Here is a 20,918-nt window from a genome sequence, read left to right as displayed (position 1 = left end):
GCCAGAGACTTGTGACAAACGGGCTGTGAACTCCAGGTCATGGCGGGTGCAGGATCCAGGCCCACCCAGTTCTCCAGCTTTTAAAGGTGCCCTCACAAGTTTGCTTTCCATCCCCACCCAGTTACTCATAAAAATGAATTTGTATTTTATTGAGCGCGCCAACTATTTTCTCTCTGAATCATCTCTTGGAAATATTCCACTTGGCGTTTAGCTTCTACTTGTGTCCTGCAGTACTATGCACAACTACATATTTTTCAACTAAGACACTTTCTTGTTCAGTTGGGGCCTTGGCAGAGAGTAATTTCTTCTGTTGTGGCACGTTGGAAATCACATGTCAGATGTTGAGAAATTAACTTGAGTTGAGGTCCTCTGCCTCTGCACTGATGTGACAGGCACTTTGGAATACACAGCGTTCCGGGCCTTTCCGTCAGCAGCTAATCGAAACAGATTAAGGCCCCCCGTCCTCGTGCCGAACTTTATTTATGTGCCGTTGCTCAGGGCCGGCCACCAGCGCTGATATGTGATTGGCCGAGCTGTGACATGCTTGTCACTGCATGCCACCGAATTCCACAGCCCTGGCATCCAATGTCACACTCCTGTCTCTCTGAACACATGAACAGACAGGTTCAAAATGCATGGGTCTTATTTACCAGGTTATATAAGACAGTAGGACGACAGAAGTAGTCCAATTTTATTATCACATCACTTTTTAACTTTATGGTGAATCTGCATGTCGAACAAGTAACGTAGCTGTTTTAAGTGTAAGGCAACAGCTGTGGCAGAGGCGGAGTGAGACGCTTAAGGTGCCGCTGTCAGGTTCTATCTCTGATACAACACTTAAGGCGCCGTTATGTTTGATGGACTGGTTATTGCACATGCCAACTGAGACGTCAACTCGGCGCCATAACTTTTATGCTTTTAATGCCTTTCGCTTGAGGCGTGTTTGAGAGACCGGACTCTTCTCCAACATGATAGGTGGTGTTGACGAGAAAAGCATAATCTAAACCGCTGGCAATTAATGTGCCATTTTGGAGCGCGCTGAAATATACATCAGTTAAACTGCATCACTAGTATTCATTTGTAGTTTAACAACTGGAAGCAGCAATAAGAAGAGGTAACGTACCGAATAGAGCACAGTGAATTGGCCTATATGACATGACGGTTAAACTGTAGCAATAATAGTCATTTGTGAATTAAACTGGATGGGGCCCAAACGTTTCTGATTAACGGAATATTAACAGAAAATGGTATGATGGCACAAGATGCTATCAACTTCATTGTGGAACAGTGTTTCTTATTGTCCAGCAATTTTCATCAGGAAAAGATGTTGCGTATGAGCGTAGTCTAAATGCAAAGTTTTGACGCTCAGGCAAGACTGTAGTGTTAGTGAACCACACAAACGTTTCATTTTTTCCAATTGTTGCAGCAATCTCCCTCTTCACGTTCTGAGCCATGTGATGGATTATAGAGACTCCTGTAGAGACAAACCTGCTCACAGACCCGTGCTTTCAGCTCGTCCATTTAGCAGATTTAACCAGCCGCGGGATATGCACCAAGTTACAAAAGTCGGCAGGTGCGCGCCAGCAGTAAAGACGTCACTTTGACACAGCCAAAGGTCAGCAATGGTGACCATAAATTCCCCCTTAAGCTCCTTTGAGCTGCTGAAGGGCCTAGCCCCGCTCACATAGAGAGCTGCTGGAGGGCCTAGCCCCGCTCACACAGAGAGCTCCTGGGCCGTGGCCAGTCACGCTGGTACAACCAAGGACAGGGTGGCTGTGCCTTTGCAGCCGTGCAGCCTGGAGGGACAGGTGTAAATGTAGCCCTGACCTTCATTCAGACACCGGGACTGCTGCTTCTCATTTATTCATCACCCCTGCAACCCCCTCATCATCCATCCCTTCCCTTGCTTTCTTGCTCTTCCCTTCTCTATCCTCCCTTTCTGGCTCACTCTCTCTCTTTCTGTCTCTCTCTCTCGCTCTCCATGCCATGGCACAGCCCCCCTCCAGGCCCGTGGTCTCATTATTCCTGCTCTCTTCCTCAGCTGCCTTTGGAGATGTGAGCGAAAGAGACAGTGACTGCCTCGGAGATGGCAGCATCATCTCATCTTCAGGGTCACTTGTCACCCTCTTCTCCACCACACACACACACGTACACCCACCCCACCCCCTGCTGCCTCCTACATTTTTAACCTGCAGCTATGTAGCGCTGGTGGACTTTCAGCCTTTTTTATATTCATTCCAGGATTTTTATATAAGTCACTGCTTCATCTTCAAAAGCCCTTTTACAATAATCACAGCCAGAGATGAAAGTCATTGTTGTAGTCTTGTTGTAGTCTTGCCTTACACTGAGAGACTACCCAGGGTTTTTGTAAACCTTTTTAGTAACCCATGATTTTTCTATTTATCCGAATGGTTCTGTTCTTTAAACATGCAAGCATCCCCACACAAACATACACCAATGTTAGTGTTTACTATCTATGAAATATACATGTATCCGCACACATACCTTCCCTTTTCTCTTACTAGCGGAGCGTTCTAGAATGTTGTGCTTGTGGCTCCTTGTTGTGGCCAGGTATGGTATCTGCTGTCAGTGTGCCATCACAGGCCCAGCCTGCGGAAGACGAGCCTAACTCGTGCATCTGCGCATGGCAGCTCAGCTGTCCTCTCGGCCACCCAGTGGTCAACAGGGGGTACTGCAGCTTGAGACAGAATTTGATTTATTTATTTTTCTGCCCACCCCCAAAGAAAAAAAAAAAAAAGAAAAAAACACTCCACCCACCCACAGTCCGCCACCCCCTCCGGCGAGGGAACAGCAGGGAGGGGGCCGCACAACACCAGTTGAGCAGATCGGAACATTCCAACATCAAAATCCCCCTCGCAAATCTGCGGAGAGGTGGGTGGTTTAAAAGAGCTCTGTGCCTCAGAGACATGCAGCCACCCACCCACCCACTTCAAAGTTGATTTAGTCTTTTATTTCCCCCCCCTTCAACTGTCATGAAGTGCAACCGTTCAAAATCCTATTTTGGTTGATTTTCTCCATGCAAATCGACGGGTAGATTTTTGCAACCCGTATGAAAAGAAGAAAAACAAGCATACCAGCACAGCACAGTGGCTTTTTTTGTGCGGCAATCAGACTGTGGTGGCTATTCAGTAGCGTGGTTTTCAAAAGATTTCTAAAGGGAGAGGATTTCCTGTCACCTTATGAGTAGGTCGGGGAGGGGAAACGGCGGTTTCTCACACACCGTTGCACGTTTCTGGGCCCGTCGTTTGAGAGCCAAAAGGAGAAGGGGTGTGGGGGGGGGTGAATGGCACCTGAAAAAGAGTTGCGCCAACTCAACAAGCAAACCCCACCCAGCCGCCGCGCTCATCAGGAAGTCATCAGTGCCTCCATGTTTTTGGATCGGTCTTTTGCGTGTTTCTGTGTGTGAAATATGCAACAGCGAGGACGTGGCTCTGTCTGTATGTGTGTGGTGTACTCGTCTGTGGTTGGCCGAGGTTGAAGTATGTCATTACTGAGCCGCCACCCCCCCCCCACCCACAGCCTCTTGTCTGTTCTCATTTATTTCTCCTACCCTGGCGGATGTATGTAATCTCTCGCTCTTTCTCTCTCAGCCTCTCAGTCCAGTTGTTGTCAGGGAATGGCTGGTCGGGTTTAAGCAAAAGGTCAAGTGCACTGATTCCACAATCTCAGTCGCAGTCGTGATATTTAAAGGAGAGAAAATGTGTGTGGAGTGGACTCTAGGGTTGTAATCTCGTTGACACCATCTCTCTCCCCCCCACCCGTGTGATCTCAACCAGTTCTGCAGCTTTTAACAATTACCGCTTGAACAGGAAGTGTGCGTTCATCATCACAATGGACCTCCTCTCTTGCCCTACGCTCCCTGTTACAATAGCACTCTGTTCAGCAGGCAGGGGGAGAGAGGGAGAGCAAGAAAGAGAGGGAGGGGAGGGAGAGAAAATCGGGGCAAACGCCAGCTCTCTGGAACAATTTCTGACAGAGAGAAGCCTGTTGTTTCTGCAGCGTGCCTGCTGGTTTGGTAGCGCTGTTGCCACCTCCTCCCCCCTCTCCTCCCCTTCCACTCCCCGCCTCGCTCCGCTTGCAATGCCCCTCCCGCTTCAGGCCCCTGTCGCCTAGCAACGGAGGGCTGGAGCCTTGCTGGCAGGGGCCGAGCGATCGGGAGAGCAGATTGGTGGATGATTTATTAGCTGGGCTCGCAGAGCAGTGAGCTCAGGCAGCTGAAATGGAGCCTTAAACTGGAGCCGACATGCAGGCAGGCAGGGAGGGAGGGAGGGAGAGAGAGAGAGAGAGTGAGAAGGAGGGAGGGAGGGAGGGAGGGAGGGAAGAAAACGACAGGAGGAGGGAGGGAAGTCAGGGAGGAGGGAGAGAAAAGACACAGAACCTTGCCGAGCAGACAGGCAGGCAGTGTAAATATTACAGTAGGTGAACATAATTAGCATAATAATCAGGGCACCAACACAGGCCTCGCCGGCAGGTGGAAGTGATTCTGGTCCCAGTGGTGTTGAACGGAGACACCCCCACATTATGAGAATGAGCTTGTCCGGTGAAATAAAGTCTGTGTGCCCGTAATCAAATCAACATCAGATAAGCACAGATAGTTTGTGCGTGTGTATTAAGTGTCAAAGTATCAGTGATGAGTAGTGTATGCACATGTGTATGTATGTGTGGCTATTTATAATCAGAAGCGCTATAGTGTGTTTGCCCTGTTGTGAGGCTCTGTGATGCTGGTGTGTGTGTGTGTGTGTGTGTGTGTGTGTGTGTGTGTGTGTGTGTGTGTGTGTGTGTGTGTGGCGGCGGCCCTGCTGGGATGTGTGTTGGAGAAATGAGTGGAGCAGTGGTGTTTCCTGTGGTCAGCTCTGGTTTCCCCTGCTGGCCGGCTCCTGCCGCGCGGGGGACCGGTGGGTCAGTGAGCCGCTGCACTTTGGGACGCTGCTGCCAATAGGCGGTCAACCCCTCTGGTCAGGAGGAGGGCTGAGCGATCCTCCAGGGCCTGAGGCTCAAACACACTCATGCTCTCTCCGAGCTCTCACACACACACACACACACTCACACACACAGACAGAATCTAGTTAGAGGTCCAGTGGACAGCTTTTAAAGTACAGTTCTTTTGAAAAAAAGCTGTATGATTAAGGTTCCTGTTACACTTTAATCATGCAAAAAGTATATTATATAATTTTTAAATCCACTACAACCGACAAATGTCAGTGTCAACAATCTGACCCCAATCTAATGTTCTCTTACTATATAGGCCGTTAATACCAAACCATTGCTATTACTCCTTATAGTCTTAAGTGCATTTCTTCACCTCTATTCAATGGCAGCTGGCCTGGCCTGGCCTGTGTGTGTGTGTGTGTGTGTGTGTGTGTGTGTGTGTGTGTGTGTGTGTGTGTGTGTGTCTGTGTGTCTGTGTGTCTGTGTGTGTGTTAAATGCTGGACCACGCAGAGGGGCAAGCGTGAGGCTGTGGAATGCTGTTTTCATGGAGACGGCTCCATCTGCTGGCTCATCAGCCTTACCTCCAAAACCAACCAACTGGGTGTGTGTGTGCGTGTCCCACTTCAGGAGCTCCATTTCTCTGTTTGAGACGTCTCCTGTTTAGATCCATGACCCGCTATTACTGGGAAAAGAAAACGGTGTTTTCCGTGCGGTGGTGAAGTGCTGTTATAAGCATGTTCAAAGCCTTGGGCAATTTAGCCTGAAATTTGCCATATTAGGGTTTTAATTTGCTGTGATTTACGTGAACTCTTTGAAGAGGAAATCTTGTTAAAAGTGCCGAACCAGATGAAGGCAGAAAAAGGAAGAGGAAACCCTCCCCCCTTTCTCTCTCTCTCTCTCTCTCTCTCTCGCTCTCTCGCTCACCACACTTGCCACAGATTGTTCCTTTAAAAAGCCATTTGTAAACAGTCGGCTGGTTACATAAGTGGTACATACTGTATGCGCCGGAGGGGGGTTGGTGGCTCCATGTAGGCCGTGTGTGTGTGTGTAGAGGAGGGGACTCCATGTCTGGTTTTGGTTCTAGCTTGTCTCTGTTCAGTGAGTCCAAGATTTCTCTCAGCGCAGAATTGTCCCAGCCTTTCCTCCCTCTGTGCTTTTACTGCTGTTGGATGGACAGATGAGTGCGTTAGTAAATACAGTCTACTTTCAGTTAAAATGAAAAAAGAAAAAAGAATGACAAGAAAAAAAATGAAAATGACTCCTGTGATTTATTTGTCCATAGCAGGGAGAATACATGTGACTCGAAACTACTAGGTAGTATCTTGTACCACGGACCGGTGTCTAATGTGTTCACAAGCCATTTAAATCCAGCCCTGGCAGCACATGTTCAGTCAGACCTCCCTAGGGTGCGATCGTTGAGCTTGACTGTGTGTGTGTGTGTAAGTGTGTGTATCGTCAGTGGCACGCGCTGGAAGCCATGCTCTGCTCCGCTCCCCTCCACTCCGCTCGGCTCCACTCCGGCTTTTGCGTCATGCTGTCGTCCAGAGGCTCTCTAGCAGAAAGATCACATGTAAAGCCTTCCCCTTTGTAGTGGAGGAGCAGAGAGTGACAAGCTATTTCTTGCTTGTTAAAAAAAACAACACAAATACAAAAACAAGCAAAGCCGTAGATTTTTTGGGAGTCTCTTGCGTGTGGATTTGCAACCTCCATTTTCCTTTTCTTCCCTCCGGAGGCCAACTGGTAGCTTTCTGGGGCTGTGCCCCCGGCGGACTTTGCCTGCCTTGTTGCCGGAGTTAGTTCTATGGGGAGCGATCGCTGAGATTGCCTAGGAGCGGGGGCTCGCCGCTGGAACAGGAAAGTAAATCTGTCGCTCGTCTGCTTCGCTGCCTGTGAATGTTCCCTGCCTTCACCCTCCGCTACTCTTAAAGGGATTGAAAGGCGCTGTGTTTTTACATGTGGTAAATGCTCTTTTTTTCCCACTCTTGCCTCTCTCTCACTTCCTGAATATATGTGTGTATTTTTGATGTTAGTATTTTTTTCCTCCTAAACATGTTTTAGTTCTGGAAGTTAAGTAACTGGATATTTTTTATCTTTATGGCAGTTGGTGTTGGTGTTGCTGTTCTCCCTTTCCTGTTGCTGTTGTTAGACGTTATACCATCTGTTACGTTTAGTAGTGTTATATTTTTTTTAGCCATGTTGAAGCAGAAAGATATTTTTTTTTTTTAAAGTAGTTCGAGGAGGATTTTTTAGCTGGTGCTTGTTGTCTTCATGTGGTCTGTGTGTGAGTGTAAGCGAGGGGACAGCTGAAACGGTGAAATGTCTGCGTGCGTCTGTGGAACTTGCCGAAGTTTTCAGTCGTGGCTTTGAACTTGGTGTGCCGCGCGACGCTCATATGCATATCTGCTCCCGTTGAACTTCCATTTCATGCTAAAGTGCCACAATGTGTGGCCCCTTCACCGGGCCGTTTGATCTCGCCTCATATTCCTCCTTTTGTTGTCATTTCCTCCGCAGTCTTTTCTGTCCAGGCGGCCCTTGTGTTGTGTTGTGTTGTGTTGTGTTGTGTTGTGTTGTGTTTTGCTGTGCTGTGTTGTGTCGGGGTTGTGTTGTGTTGTGTTGGTGCTGTGCACTCCCTCGCTTTCCAGCTCAAAGGCTTAAAACGAGGGGAGCGCTGAGGTTTGCAGATTAGGATCAAAACATTAGTTTTTCTTCCCTTTCCCAGCGGTTAACGGTGCGGTGTAGTCAAAGGTCTCCGAGCAGCCATGCTGAAATAGTGGAACTTGCTGCTACTGATATATATTTTTTTATTTCTCAGTTGCTGTTTTTCCCCTAATTCGTTTTTGTTTTCCTCACTTTCTCCACAGAAACGGTTCATTAAAGGTCTGCGACAGTACGGCAAGAACTTCTTCAGGATTCGGAAAGACCTACTTCCCAACAAGGAAACGGTAAGCAGTTTTTCCTCCTCATTGGAAATATTCATGGGTTCCTCTGAACTCCCCGTTCCACCAAGAGACATTCATTCATTTTCCTCAGCCCTTTTTCTTTTTGTTGTCATTTTTAGTTGAGCTAGCAGGGCGGATGTCCATGGGATGATTTCAGCAACTGTGTTTGTGTTGTCAGCTCTGATATGAAATGTAGTTTAATATCGTATTTTTTATTTATTTATTTTCTGGTCAGTTTGTTTATTGTTTTGCGTTCTTTTAATGAAACATGCCAAAGTGAAAGCCTCGTTCACTATGACGCATGCATGGAGAGAAATGACACTCGCACACACTCCCACACACACACAAGGGGGAGGGGGGGGGAGCAGCAAAGCACATTTCATCATGCATCACATTTATCAGTTTGTCTGCGGGTCAGATCCCTGAAGGCTTATTCATGAACACATTGTGCTTCTCTACCAAGCAAAACACCGCGGCCTGTACTTTTCTACTCGCAGGGAAAAAGCTCCACTCTGCAAATGCCCCTTTCATGTCCCACAGCACGTGTTGGCATGGCAGTAATTTAAAAGCTCATGCTAAAAGACAGGCATGAGCGCCACAACAACTGCAAAGGGAAAGACTAGAACTGTAGTCTTTTTACAATTCAGTAGTAACATGGATGCCGTGTGTCTGAGCAGTTGTTACATTGGAACTTACGTGGACACACGAAATAAGGTGTTGGCTGGAAAATGGCACGCTGTTCTCAACAACAAGTCTGACATTTGATTTTTACCCAGAGGACAAGGAGTGACATAGTTCCTCCTAAGTCTTTAGCAGAGAGCAGTTTGTCATTTAAGGTAACAGTAATTACTCGGTTGGACTTTGGGAGTTTGCAAGCTGGCTATTCATTATTGGGTTTCACTAAGTAGCCTCTTACCCAAGGTGGAAGAAGCAAAAGCTCAGTACATTTTAAGAGGAGTGGTAATAAATAATGTAGACATTTTCTCACTATGTTTTTTTTATCCCTTTCCCTTCCTACATTTAAGTTTCGGATATATTTTCGCTGTCCTACAAAAGTCTGGAAAAGCATTTGACTGTGAACATAACTTTCTTCAGCTTTGACTAGTTTAGGTTTTTCCACCTGTCTAATCTGAACGCACAGACGTAACTTGTTGAAGGGGATCGTTTTTCAGTCTGGTGTAAGGAGGGACGTATGTATAGTCTGGTCGGGGGAGTGTATCTACCTGATCTCGTCTGCTGTGCGGCAGCATTAAATTAGTTTGACAGCATACCTGAGACTCGCTTTACAGCTGTCTGTTCAGATCAATCCTGTCAAGTTTGGTAATGAACCGCCTCGTGTCTCCCCTAAGCTGCTAATGCACTGCTGTTGTGGTTGAGCACAGAGTTTAAAGACTATTTCCCTTGTTGCACTTACAGAAAGAAAAGGAAGAAAAAAATATCTGTTAGATTCTTAGTAGTGTAGAGCTTACATGGGCCCTGCAATGTCATTGCGAACTGCTGTAATGCCTGGTGGGAAGTTCACAAGTACAGGCACGGGCTTGTGATCCGCTCTTATTTTGGTCTGTCTATTACAAGCTGTAATAAAGGTGTAAATACTCCTCAGATGAAAATGACAGTCCTTGGAGTGGCTGAAATCTGGTTCCCCCAGCCTTTTGACACGTTATAAAAGAGATTCTTTGTTGGCACATTAGAGCAGGCTAACACTTGTCAAGCGAGTGTAAAAAAATCTGCCGTCTTCTACAGTAAAACAGGCCGCACACTGGGGATGATTATCAAGATCGTGGGCCTAGCGTCTCTCGCCCTTGTCGCTAATCAATATACTTTTGAGAGAAATGCAAACAGATAAAGGGAAACAAACACTAGTCAAGTAGCGGATATCGACTTTGGGAGCCGATTGCTGACACAAGAAGATGGGTAGGGGGAGAAAAAATAGACAAACACACAGGGGAAAAAAACTTGCATTTTTAAGGTCAGCACTATGCACCGATCGGCCTCAATATCCTGTCGGGTCCATTGGAACATGTGCAGTCAGTGAAAGCCTCGTTATGAGGTGCATGCTCAGTGGCATATTGATTCAGCTGAGCGATAAGTCGATAAAGAAAATCTCTCCTGACGGAGGGTGGAGAAGGAGGGAGGCGGGTTTGCGAGGGAGGGTGGCTGGATGGATGGCTGGTTTAGAGGGAAGAAATTGAGAGTAGGTGTCTCGCTCAGAGCACAACAGCCCGGATAGTTCCATTTATGTTTTCCGCGGCAGACATCGCCTCCGAGCACACAGGGGCCTCCCTCACAAGTAGCAACGCGTGTTAATGATCACAGAACAACTGTTTTTCAAACTGCAGCTACTTAAAATGCACAGGGTCAGGCTTGGTGCAAACAATGATTAACCAGGAAGTGTTTGCACAGCCAAATGAAAGCTGTGACTAAACAGCCCAAGCCAGGCCTGAAGCAAGTAAGCACAATAGTTGACCTTCAGCCAGGAGTGTCTCTCTCTTTTTTTTCTCCCTCAAAGCTGCCTTACCTTGTGCACAATTAATTTTTAAGGATCTGTACAGCGCCTTAGATGTTGACTCTCCCTGTGGGTTACTTACGCAATCTGTGGATTTAGCAGAAAGCCGACAATTAGCAGAGGCAAAGAGAGAGCAATTTTGCCATTTTCCATTTGAAAAAGCACTTTGTAATCATCTGATCTTCTTAAAAGCGCTAACATGGGGGCATTGTCACCATTCGGCAGTTGCGTTGACACAACAGTACAGCGGGGACACGAGATTAAAGATGTTCTGTCAATTTGAAGAAAGCCTCTTTTCATCCGTCATCAACATTCCCCTCTCAAATATTTCTCCCTCCTTCCAGATTCCATTTCATGAGTGCTCATCCTCCCAAAATGCAATATTGTGTGTCAGGTGTCCGCCTAATCAAATCTCGCATCCTCGGAGAACTCTCGAGGTGATTTGGACGGAGCCCCGGGTACTGGGAGAGCAGCCATGGATGCGCTCAGAGTGAGGTTCTGTAATGTTATTCAGCCTGGAGGGTCCGTCTGCTTTACAGGAAAGTAATGGACCTCCCCGCTCCACCCTTCACCCACCCGACCCCTCCACCCCTCTTTTCCCCTCTGACGCGGTGTCCCTGCCATGAGAGCAGCGAAGATTCATTTCATTCAGCTGCCAGCAGAAAACAGGCTGCTTTTTAAAACACAACGCCAGAGAGAGAGGTAGGCAGGGAAAGAGAGCGAAGTCAGAATGATCGAAAGAGGCAGAGTAGTCACAAGTAGAGGGAATTAAGGGTTCTGCTCAATACAGGCGGTAAGGGGGGTGAAAAAAAGCTCTGTATTTTTCTTTGCCGCTTTAAAGCCACTCGCTGTCTCTTGCTGGTGGTTGGACCCGCCGTTGTGTCCAGCTTCAGTCTCCCTGCCAGTACCAGTCTGTATCCCTGGAAGGCCGCTTGATTCTCTTCCATAGTCTGTTATTCCCTTTCCCTCAAGTCTTTTCTTCCCCTCGCATTTGTGATTTATCTGCTGTGCGACTCCCTTCACATTTGGTTGGATGAAGAGAACGAATTTCGCTTGTATTTTTTCTCGGCCCATCAGCCGTTCTGTTGCTCCACATAAATATAAATTTGCAATTGCCCTTATCGTTTGCCAGGGCCGGCTTCCCGGTGCTGTGGTTGTCTTTGCCACAGGTCCAGGCTATGATACAAGAGTTGCGTTAAGTGGGGAGAGAGGATGAAGGAGGTCATAAAGAACACTTCCTAGGATGGCGGCCAACGCCGAAAAGACGACCGTGCTACAGCACTCATTCTCCCTCCCCTGTTCCTGTTCCTCTCTCCCCTTCCCTCCCTCCCTCCCTTCTTCCATCTCGTCCTCTCTCTATCTCCATTTATCCTTCTCTGTCCCTCCCTTTCTACCTCGTCCCCCCCCTCTCTCTCTCCCCTCGTTTCATTTCAGAGGAGCAGAAGTGGCCACCACTGAATAAACACAGCGTGCTCCACTAGCTCAGAGGAATGCTTTATATAAAGCCAAATAAAGGGGGGAAGCAGGGAGAAGAGGGTGTGTCGCCAGGCCGACTAGTGCTGGCTCTCTCCCGGCCACCATTTCCTGCACTTGAAAGACGACGTCACGGAAGAATTTGAGCTGCACTCGCTGCACTCCTCTCTCTCTCTCTCTCTCTCTCTCTCTCTCTCTCTCTCTCTCTCTCTCTCTCTCTCTCTCTCTCTGGAGCCGTTTCTCGACAAGCATGTAACATGCTGAGTCCACAGATTGCAGATAATCCCCTCTGGAGGTTGTGTTTTTTTTCCCCCCTCTGCTCAACCCTTTGGTAGGGAGAGAAGGTTTACACGTCTTCATGCTAGCTTGCGACAAGCCTCCATTTTAGTGCAGTTTAAGAATTTCGACAGCACCAAATTTGCTAAAAGGTGATTGTAGGTAATTGGGGTGGTCTGTTATATTGCAGTGGGTTATGCCAGCACTTTTTCTGCCCACGGTGTCGTCTCCTGATAAATCATCTCAAAACAAAGCCATTACAGATAATGAGATACAATCAGAGGATCATCAGAGCAGTCTTGTGTTTGTAGCTGTTGGAAAACTAGGTGAACTTGAGGCTTTAATCCATTAACAATAACACACGGCGAGCATCCACAGATGGCTGCCCTCTCATCCGGCCATGCTTCTGGCAGTGGATATTAGCTACCCGCCTGCTGTTTAGGGCAAGAGGACGCGGGCTTAATTGGTTTTCATGCAGTCATGAGGCATTCAATCGGCGGTAGTAGAGGAAGGAAAAATATTGAGAATGCGGGAGGGTTATGTGAATACAAATGCTCGTGCATGCGGTGAGGCACCAGGCAGGTGGTCTCAGTAAGATGTAGAGAGAGAGAGAGAGAGAGTGTGTGTGTGTGTGTGTGGAGGGTAAAATAAAAATCATATCTGGTCGAGGCGAGAGTTGGGAAAGCAGCAGCGGTTTCCCGAGTGGTTTTCTGGCAGTTGCTAAGAGGTGAGAGAGTTGCAGAGGAGCGGCTGCTTGGATCACTTGGACACCAACCCCCCCCCCCATCAGTCTCCCTCACTCCCCCAGGCCCTGTAATTTCAGGCTGAGATGGGCTGGGTGGGGGTAGCGCTGTGACTGAGTGTAGCGGGCTCAACCTCACAGCAGATGTCTGCCCCGGCGCAGTTCGTAAAAAAAACAAACAAGAAAAAAATAAACCGTCGGATCGAATCGGCGACGGGGCCATCAGCGCGCACAGCTCTCGGCCCCGGAGACATGCCAACCGTCGCGCCGAGGCCTCGGCTCGGGCACTAATTAAAACGGCTGGAGAAAACCAGAGGCGCAGCGGGTAGGACGGCAGCTGTCCGTGGCTGACAGGGTGGTGGGCTTGTTTGGGTAAACGGCAGCGTTGTTTGTGGAAACACTGAGAATGTCATTAGTGGAGTTAATGCGGTTACGAGCTCAGCAGGAGCGGCGCGGAGGGCAGTTGAACGTTGCATTCGTTTCTTCTCTGGTTTTTTGTTTGTTTTTATTTGGTCAACATTTTTAAAATCAATACAGCAGATGTAAGAATCCTGTTTTGCAAACATGCTTTATTTTTTTTTGTATGTTATGCTTTGTCTTTCCCTACTGTTTTTTTCCTCTTTCATTGAGCTTTGGGTACAAAGCCTGGAGCTTGTACAAGTTGATCTATTGGATTAGTGTAGCAGACCCCCAGTGAAAGTCTCTGTAGCCGCGCAATCTGCCCGCGCTGGCAAATTCGCTTACAGCAGGCAAAACACGAGTGCTGATTCTCTCGCCGGTGCATCTTTGACCTGTGAAAGCAGAGCCCATTCACTCTCTCCCTACTGAGAGCTCTCCGCACAGCAGGGATCTGCTGCCTATTTAACATCCTTTCACTGACTGCCTCACCAGCCAAGGCCACTGTGGCGTACAGTCTTTCTCACTCCATCTCTCTCTCCCTCCCCCCCCCCCCCCCCCCCCCTCTCTCTGCGAGCCTTAAAAAAAGCCACAGAGATGGGTGTCTGCGTGGCTGCCATTCACCGTGTTCAACTCTCCTTTTTTCATTTGTTGACCTTGGAGCAAGGTTAGAGTAACAGCAGTCAGCGCCCGGAGACTTGTGCTGCCGTTGCCATTTCCATAGTCTGATGGCAGCGGAACACATCTGTGATGTATTTACTGTCAATAGACACCAGTTGACAGCGGAGGTGCTGAAGGGGCTTTTTGTCGTCTCCTAAAGAGATCAGATATTTAACCAGCGTTTTACACAGACTTGCATCTTGTTGCCACATGGAGCTTCTCACACTACTGTTTTGTGGTATGTTGTAGTCTGGCTCATATTTTTTTTAGGTTTTCAGCACTGTTTGTTCACAATAAACAATAACAATATAATCTAATCGTGTACTTCTATCAAATTAAAGCAATCTTGTAAAATATGAAAGTATGTAGAGGGCAAAAGTGCAGATTTATTAATATGGGTCTGTATCATCTATTAATATGGGTCTGCTTTTACATCAGTAAGAAAATGAAATACAAAATTGTAGATCATGAAAACATGGAGGGCAAAAATATGTATTGCTCTGATGTGCTACTTAGTGCCACCTATTGGTGAGGAGGCCTGCTACAAATCTTAGAATACAATGGAGAATGGAGTCTTATATAATGTCATAATTTATGTATGCATCTTAATAATTGAAGTGAGATGAAAATCAGCAGTAATATCCATCCGTTTGTAGAAAACCCAGTTCTTTTTCACCTTGACCTCTACTTTTCACTTTTTCGTTTAGGGAGTGCTTTCATTATTTATGTAGAATAGATGTGTAGAATATAATTCATCTTTGCGTAATTAGAATTGTACCCAGACAAAATACAGACAAAATTTATCATCAGTTAAAAACCAAATAATTAAACTGCTGCCACGATAAGCAAGCTAAGTTTTTTTTCTCCCAGCTTTGTCTAGTAACTCCTGAAGCTAAAATCACCAGCAATCATCTCCCCTCCTCCCCCTCCCTCCTCCTCCCAGTCTCTGGAGAAAATGGCCCCAGTGTGTTCCTCGGCGGAAAGGAAAGCACCAGAGCTGGGGCTCTGCTAATTGATGTTTACAGCTTCATATCAGCTCACTCACACCCAGTGACCACATGACCCGAATGCCCTACATGCATACATACATTCTCTTGTACTTCCCTGAAACCAAATAAGAAGACGGAGATAGAAAGAAAAAAATGATGTTGCAGTTTTATACTACTGCAGATGCAGTTTTGTACTACGACAGATGCGGTTGTTTGAACCGGGTTAAGGTTTGTTAGGTCATTACTTGTCTCAGATTTTGCTTGCTCCATCTCACTCCCTTCCCTTGCTGCCCTCCCCCCCTCGCAGACTTCCATGGTCTCTCGTACTCTCCTGGCTTTGCCAGTTGCAGTCTTAACCGTTTGGCTTCCTGTCAAAGCAGGGGCCTTTTGTGGCTTCCTCGCAAATCTGCCAGGAAAAACAGAAACCATCTGTTCAAGCCTGGGCCTGAGAGCGGATGAGTATGTAAATATGCACGTTAAACCTTCGCACCCTGTCTTTTTCTCCTGACAAACGCTCACAAATACATACTCGCACGCACACACACACACACACACACACACACACACAGGGCAAACCAAAGAGTCAAGAGTCTGTCTCCTCCTCGGGTTTGTAGAAAAATATTAGAATCGAAAAAGAAGAGATGTGGGGGAGAAGATGGGTGGGGTGAAAGAAAAGGAAATGCTCCGAGCCGTCAGAAAACATTACACACAGTGCGTCGCACCCGCCCCGACGCCCACATCACTGCACATCCGCACAGTTTTCTGCAGGCAACTGGAGGGTGGGGGGGGAGCAAGGCATTGAGTGCAGTGATATGAGGTAAGCCCCTTCCTGGTTGGATAATCCACCACCCCCCCCCCCCCCCTAGAAATGTCCTGCAGATGGAAAGCTTGCTAAAATGTCTTATAATACCAGGCTTATGTTGTCACAATCTCATGTTCTTGCGAACATAGTGTTCTTAGCAGCTTTAAGGAGGGAGGGAGGGAGAGAGAGGGGAGTTATGCCACCGGCGAGCAGAAATTGGATTTATTTACAATTGTGATGGAACTGCTCTGATTTAACTTTAACCTCGGGGGTGCTCTGGGTAGGGGACAAGGGAAGCTCAATTTTCAGAACTGATCCTGGGAGACGCCGAACTGATAGGGTATGAATTCACTCTGTAGTGTTAGAAGGTAAGAGCAGTTTCCTTTACAGTGGAACATTTATTTTGGAGCTAAAATGGACACCCCAAACAAGGGATGTTTTCATGTGAGTCATTTGTGTCTCTCATAAAACATTAACAGAGTTAATCAATCATCCAGACACCAGTGCTGATTTCTACAGCATGTACATAGCTTGCCATGCTAAGCGTGCAAGGTGTAATCTTAATCATCCACATCAAACATGAGCATAATATTTCTTTCTTAAATTATAATATAATGTGACTTATTTACGAGTGCCTTGGACTTAAGTTAAGGCAACATTTTGATTTCTCAACACCTTGGCTAAACCTCACCCACTTGATGCCAAAAGGCAGCTCATTTGGTGGTTGGTTGGGAGCAATACGCATCCCATGCCTGGGCAATCACCTGTTTGTTTAACCTGAACAAGCAGTTTGTGTGCTGCTTCCATATCGTTGTAGATTATGGTTTAATGTATTATTTTGTGAACTAAGTTAGTCACCAACGTTCAACATTACTCTGCTTAATATAAAAAATGTGAAGATGTTTAGTAGAACACTAGCTAACGGACAAGAGAGTTACTGTGCTATGTGATGCTACTGTACTGTGTGATGAACATTTCAGTAAGCAGAAAGTAGAATCATACAGTACAATACATCACATTGGAGGACATTTCTCTCGTTCCCTCACCCCCCCCCCCACCTCAGATGTTGTGTCAACACTGAAAAGGGAATAGCATCAATAAGAAAACAAACCTTCACATATCGCATATGTCATCCAGACATGCTCTTTGAGCAGACCCTGACATGTTGAAGTCAGTAAAAGTTAGACATCTCATTGGGTTTTTTTATTATTATTTATTCATACATGTATTTTTTTCCCCCATATCATTTGTGTTTTTTTTTTAAGACATCACTGTGAGGATGCACTGGAAGAAATCCATACTGACACTCCGACAGCTTGCCCGGGTGATTCACACTGTCAATCTGTCTGTCTGCGGTGCCCGCTCTCGGCACGAGCTCATCTTCAGTCAGCATGGCAGGGCGGCGGGGCTCGGCAGAGTCGCTTCCTCCCGCTGCTGGCATCCATTATACCCCTAGACTTCAGCAGGACGCCTCCTCACACAAGACTAACGACCGCCGCCGCCACCGCCGCTGCTTTTGTGCATCTCCGGCTACACCGACATGGCAGTGAGAGAGAGAGAGAGAGAGAAAAGGCTGCACAAAGCCAGGCCAGAAAAGGCTTGAAAGCCAGAAAGGGTGGGGAGGTGGGGCGTGCAGGGAAGAAGAAAGATGGAAAGCGAGAGGAGGGAGGGAGAGAGAGAGGAAGAGGAAGAGCGATCAAGGAGGGCGCACATGAGAGAATGTGCTGCAGCTTAACACCACCTCTTCACGCTTTTGCTCAAATCATATTGCCTCTCCCATCTTCCCCGTGCAAGGCTTGAAAGGGGATTTTCTCTAGGTCTCGGGCAGTCAGTCATCGCCCGCGGAAATTTGTCATCACCACAGATGATCCCCCTGAAAACATTTCATCTGGCTCCTCATCCACTCTCACACTCCTCTGTACACACACACACACACACACACACACACACACACACACACACACACAAGACTGTACAGAACAGCCAACTCTTACTCTTAATAGACATGAGATTTGCACTTTCTATATGTGTATCTGTGTGTGTGTATCCGTGTGTGTGCTCATCATCGCTCCAGACCTTGACACTTGTTTTGATAGGTTCTGGACTAAATTACTTTTCAATGGCCATATACTGCAACTCCTTTGCCGTGATTGCTTCCCTGCTGTCTCTCTCTCTCCTCGCACGGCTCGCCCGTGCACTTGAACTTTCAGGGATCTTGATTTTTTCGTCCCCTCTCCCAAGAGCGGAGCAGTATCTGAATCCCAACGAGCGAGCGAACAGGCCCGCTGTGACCTTTCCTGCAGGTGGCGGCGGCGCTGTTTTTGGCGAGGGTGGTTTATGACCCTCGTGTCCCCGAGGCCCTTGGTGGCTCTGGAGAGACGCATGTGGCACAGGGAGCAGTCATTAAAAACGAGGCGCAGAGCGAAAGCCAGAGCAGCCAGCGCAGCCCTGCACTCGCCTCCTCTGATCTGCACGCTTCAATTAGATTTCACCCCAGGAAGCTGGCTGTCCCTGGGCAAAGCACCTGCGCCCTGCTCCTGCCACCGCCACCACCCCCTCCCTGCCATCCACCCTCCCAGCCCTCACAGCCTGGCTCTGGCTGAAAGAGACTATGCCCACCCCTGAGGAAAGGAAAAACCCTCCAATCCTTCCCCCGCTGCTATGATGCTGTTCCTCAACTTCATCACATAAGTGATTAATCTGATCTTGCGCTAAGCATCTCCGAGCACTAGCATAGCTCAAAGAAAAATTCCTTCTGTTCTTTTATTAAGGGGCTACCAGGGGATGGTGTCCTCCTGGCCACCTCATTGTTTTGCTAGCTGGCAAAGGTATGGCTGGTTGCATCATTCAGAGCGGGAGTGGAAGGTAGCGAAGGGAGCCTCGTGCCATGTTGAGGAATTGGGTGGTGTCCTCCGGCGAGGCAACCTCATTTATTAGCCTTGTTTTTGCTGTTGTCGTCGTCAGGGCGGAGCGGCCAGAACCACCCACTGGTAATTGATGTAATTGTGATAATTGATATTTCATCCATCTTGGGCCGGGTCAGCTGGCACGCTCAATGGCCAAAGTGTGCTCGACCACCTTTCATCTCTCTCCCACTCCCCCCCACCACACACACACACACACAATCCCATACTGGAGATGAGTGTGCAGCAGGCTCTGACTCAGCCGCATGTGGAAACTATTTCATAATTCCAGATGTGCTCCAGAGGAAGTCTTCTCGGGTCTTTAGCACTGAGCTGCCAGTGTTTTCCAGCCAATAGGCTCCAAATGGGACTCGCACACAGTGTTTTCATGGCCACGGGAAAGCACCTTCAAGACCCACAGAGTCGCTCTTTGTAGCATATCTCTGTGTATTGTGGCGCGGCTCGCAAAATAGACTCCTGATAGCCGTTTAGGGGGATGTTTCAGATTTTCATCGTCTGGGGAGTGGTGGTGAGTGATCGCTAGAGAAGGAGGAAGTGGATTTAATTGTAATAACACAAAGCCCCTCAATGTCGGGCTTTCTGTGCCAGACAATTGGGCCACTCTCTCCGACAAGGAATTATCCTGTACCTCTCTGCTATGAGCGCTGGTGAAGAGAGGGGGAAGTGAAAAGCCTTTAAGAAAGGCGCAGGCAGGCGGACAGGGCTGGTGCCATGTTTACCCGGAGCAAACACAGGAGGGACCGCACTCCAGGGCTCAGCTCTGCCCGCGGTCTGCCCTGATAAGAGCAGCTCTCTCTCTCTCTCTCTCTCTCTCTCTCTCTCTCTCTCTCTGACTCTCCTCACTCCTCGCAGCTGGACACCTAAATAGGCCACTTTCAAGCCGAGGGTGTTTATTATGAGGGTTTCAGTGGGGACAATGTGCAAGTTACGTTTAAGAAATATCCATAATGTAATTATTAAATTTAGCATGGTTAGCATGTTCCTTCATTAAGATTAGGGGACAGTGATATTCTAAAATGTATTTGTAAATGTAAAAAATAAAATCAATGCCATGTTGGTTCTGCCAGGTTAGGCCTATCTCTCTCCTTCTCCACTCTTACCAAAACAAATAACAACAGGAAGAAAAAAAACCTGGGCTGGCGTTAATAAAAGTATTTTTCTGCTGAGCCGTTAACGTACAGGGCTGAGCAGCGCTTTAATGACCAATTTATGTCAAGTAGAGCCGCTGAAGCAAAGAGGGAAAGCAATCAATACACATTAAAGACAGCCCAGCCCCATTCAGCATGAGTTTAACAGACCCTGTCAGGCCTTATGACCGTCCTCCTCATCAAGCAGCTCTATAAAGCCTGAAACATTAACGAATGCTAAAAGCACCCGCAATTGACTGGCCACACACTCGATAGCCTAAAATGAATGCTGTTGGTTGAGGTGGGAGAAAAAAAAGTGTTGGTGTTAAATGAATGTTGCCGAGACGGTTATTAGGTGGAATGATGTATGCTTAGGGAAAAGGGGGGGTAGGGAGAGGACCTTGAAGATCCAGGGGAAAGTGCATCATTCCCATGGCTGTCTGTCTGTCTGTGTCCCTCAGCACTCGGGGGGGATGTTAGCGGTGGCGGGGTCGTGTACATTATTGTGTGTGTTTCAGGAAAACGTGGCAGTTAATTTGCACAGGCCGCCTTAGTGAAGCGCTCTCTGATCCCTGATTGCATGTGTGAATGTTTTAGCAGCATATTGATTTCCCGGCTGGGGCTGGCTCGCTCTTTTTCCTCTCCTTTCTTCCTTTCCTTTTTTTCCCCTTTTTTTTGTTTTTTTCCTCCCCTGCACTCTGGATTTATCCGCCCCGCTCACTGGCAAGAACGCGCCCCCCCCCCCTCCAACCCCCCCTACCCTCCCTGAATGTTTGATTAAAGTTCAATTGACTCCTCCAGCAAAAGGGGGCCAGGAGCCATTTCACTCCCTATTTGTAGCGCCAAAGCTCTCCCCGACATGTTCCTTTGTTCCCATTCAGGCGGCTGCCACCCAGGCAGCCTCCGCTGCACTGATCCTAATACCCCAGCATTCACTGAGCTGCTCCGCCTAATCTGCTGACAGACACGGCTGCAGCACAACAAGCCGGTCTGCCGGGAAAACCTGGCATGGAGTCAGGCGCGGTGGCTGTGTCCACTCAAGCCCGCCTCTACACACACACACACACACACACACACACACACTTTCACACCACAGCCTCAGTCCCTGCCTCTCCTCATACAACCATTATCTC

General features: G+C 47.8%; 1 protein-coding gene across 7 annotated transcripts in view; it reads left to right on the top strand.

Annotated features, from left to right (window-relative positions):
- The window catches only part of rerea (arginine-glutamic acid dipeptide (RE) repeats a), a 157,481-nt gene that overhangs the window by 126,429 nt on the left and 10,134 nt on the right, over positions 1 to 20,918 (top strand). For all 7 annotated transcript variants that reach the window (XM_031566389.2, XM_031566386.2, XM_031566384.2 and 4 more), the window contains one exon: positions 7,813 to 7,893. In XM_031566389.2, coding sequence (XP_031422249.1) covers positions 7,813 to 7,893 — 81 coding nt within the window. The remainder of the gene's footprint in view (positions 1 to 7,812; positions 7,894 to 20,918) is intronic.

Source organism: Clupea harengus, chromosome 4 (assembly GCF_900700415.2).
Source record: "Clupea harengus chromosome 4, Ch_v2.0.2, whole genome shotgun sequence".
In the NCBI taxonomy this organism is placed as follows: Eukaryota; Metazoa; Chordata; class Actinopteri; order Clupeiformes; family Clupeidae; genus Clupea; species Clupea harengus.
This window is presented reverse-complemented; position numbering and strand designations above follow the sequence as displayed.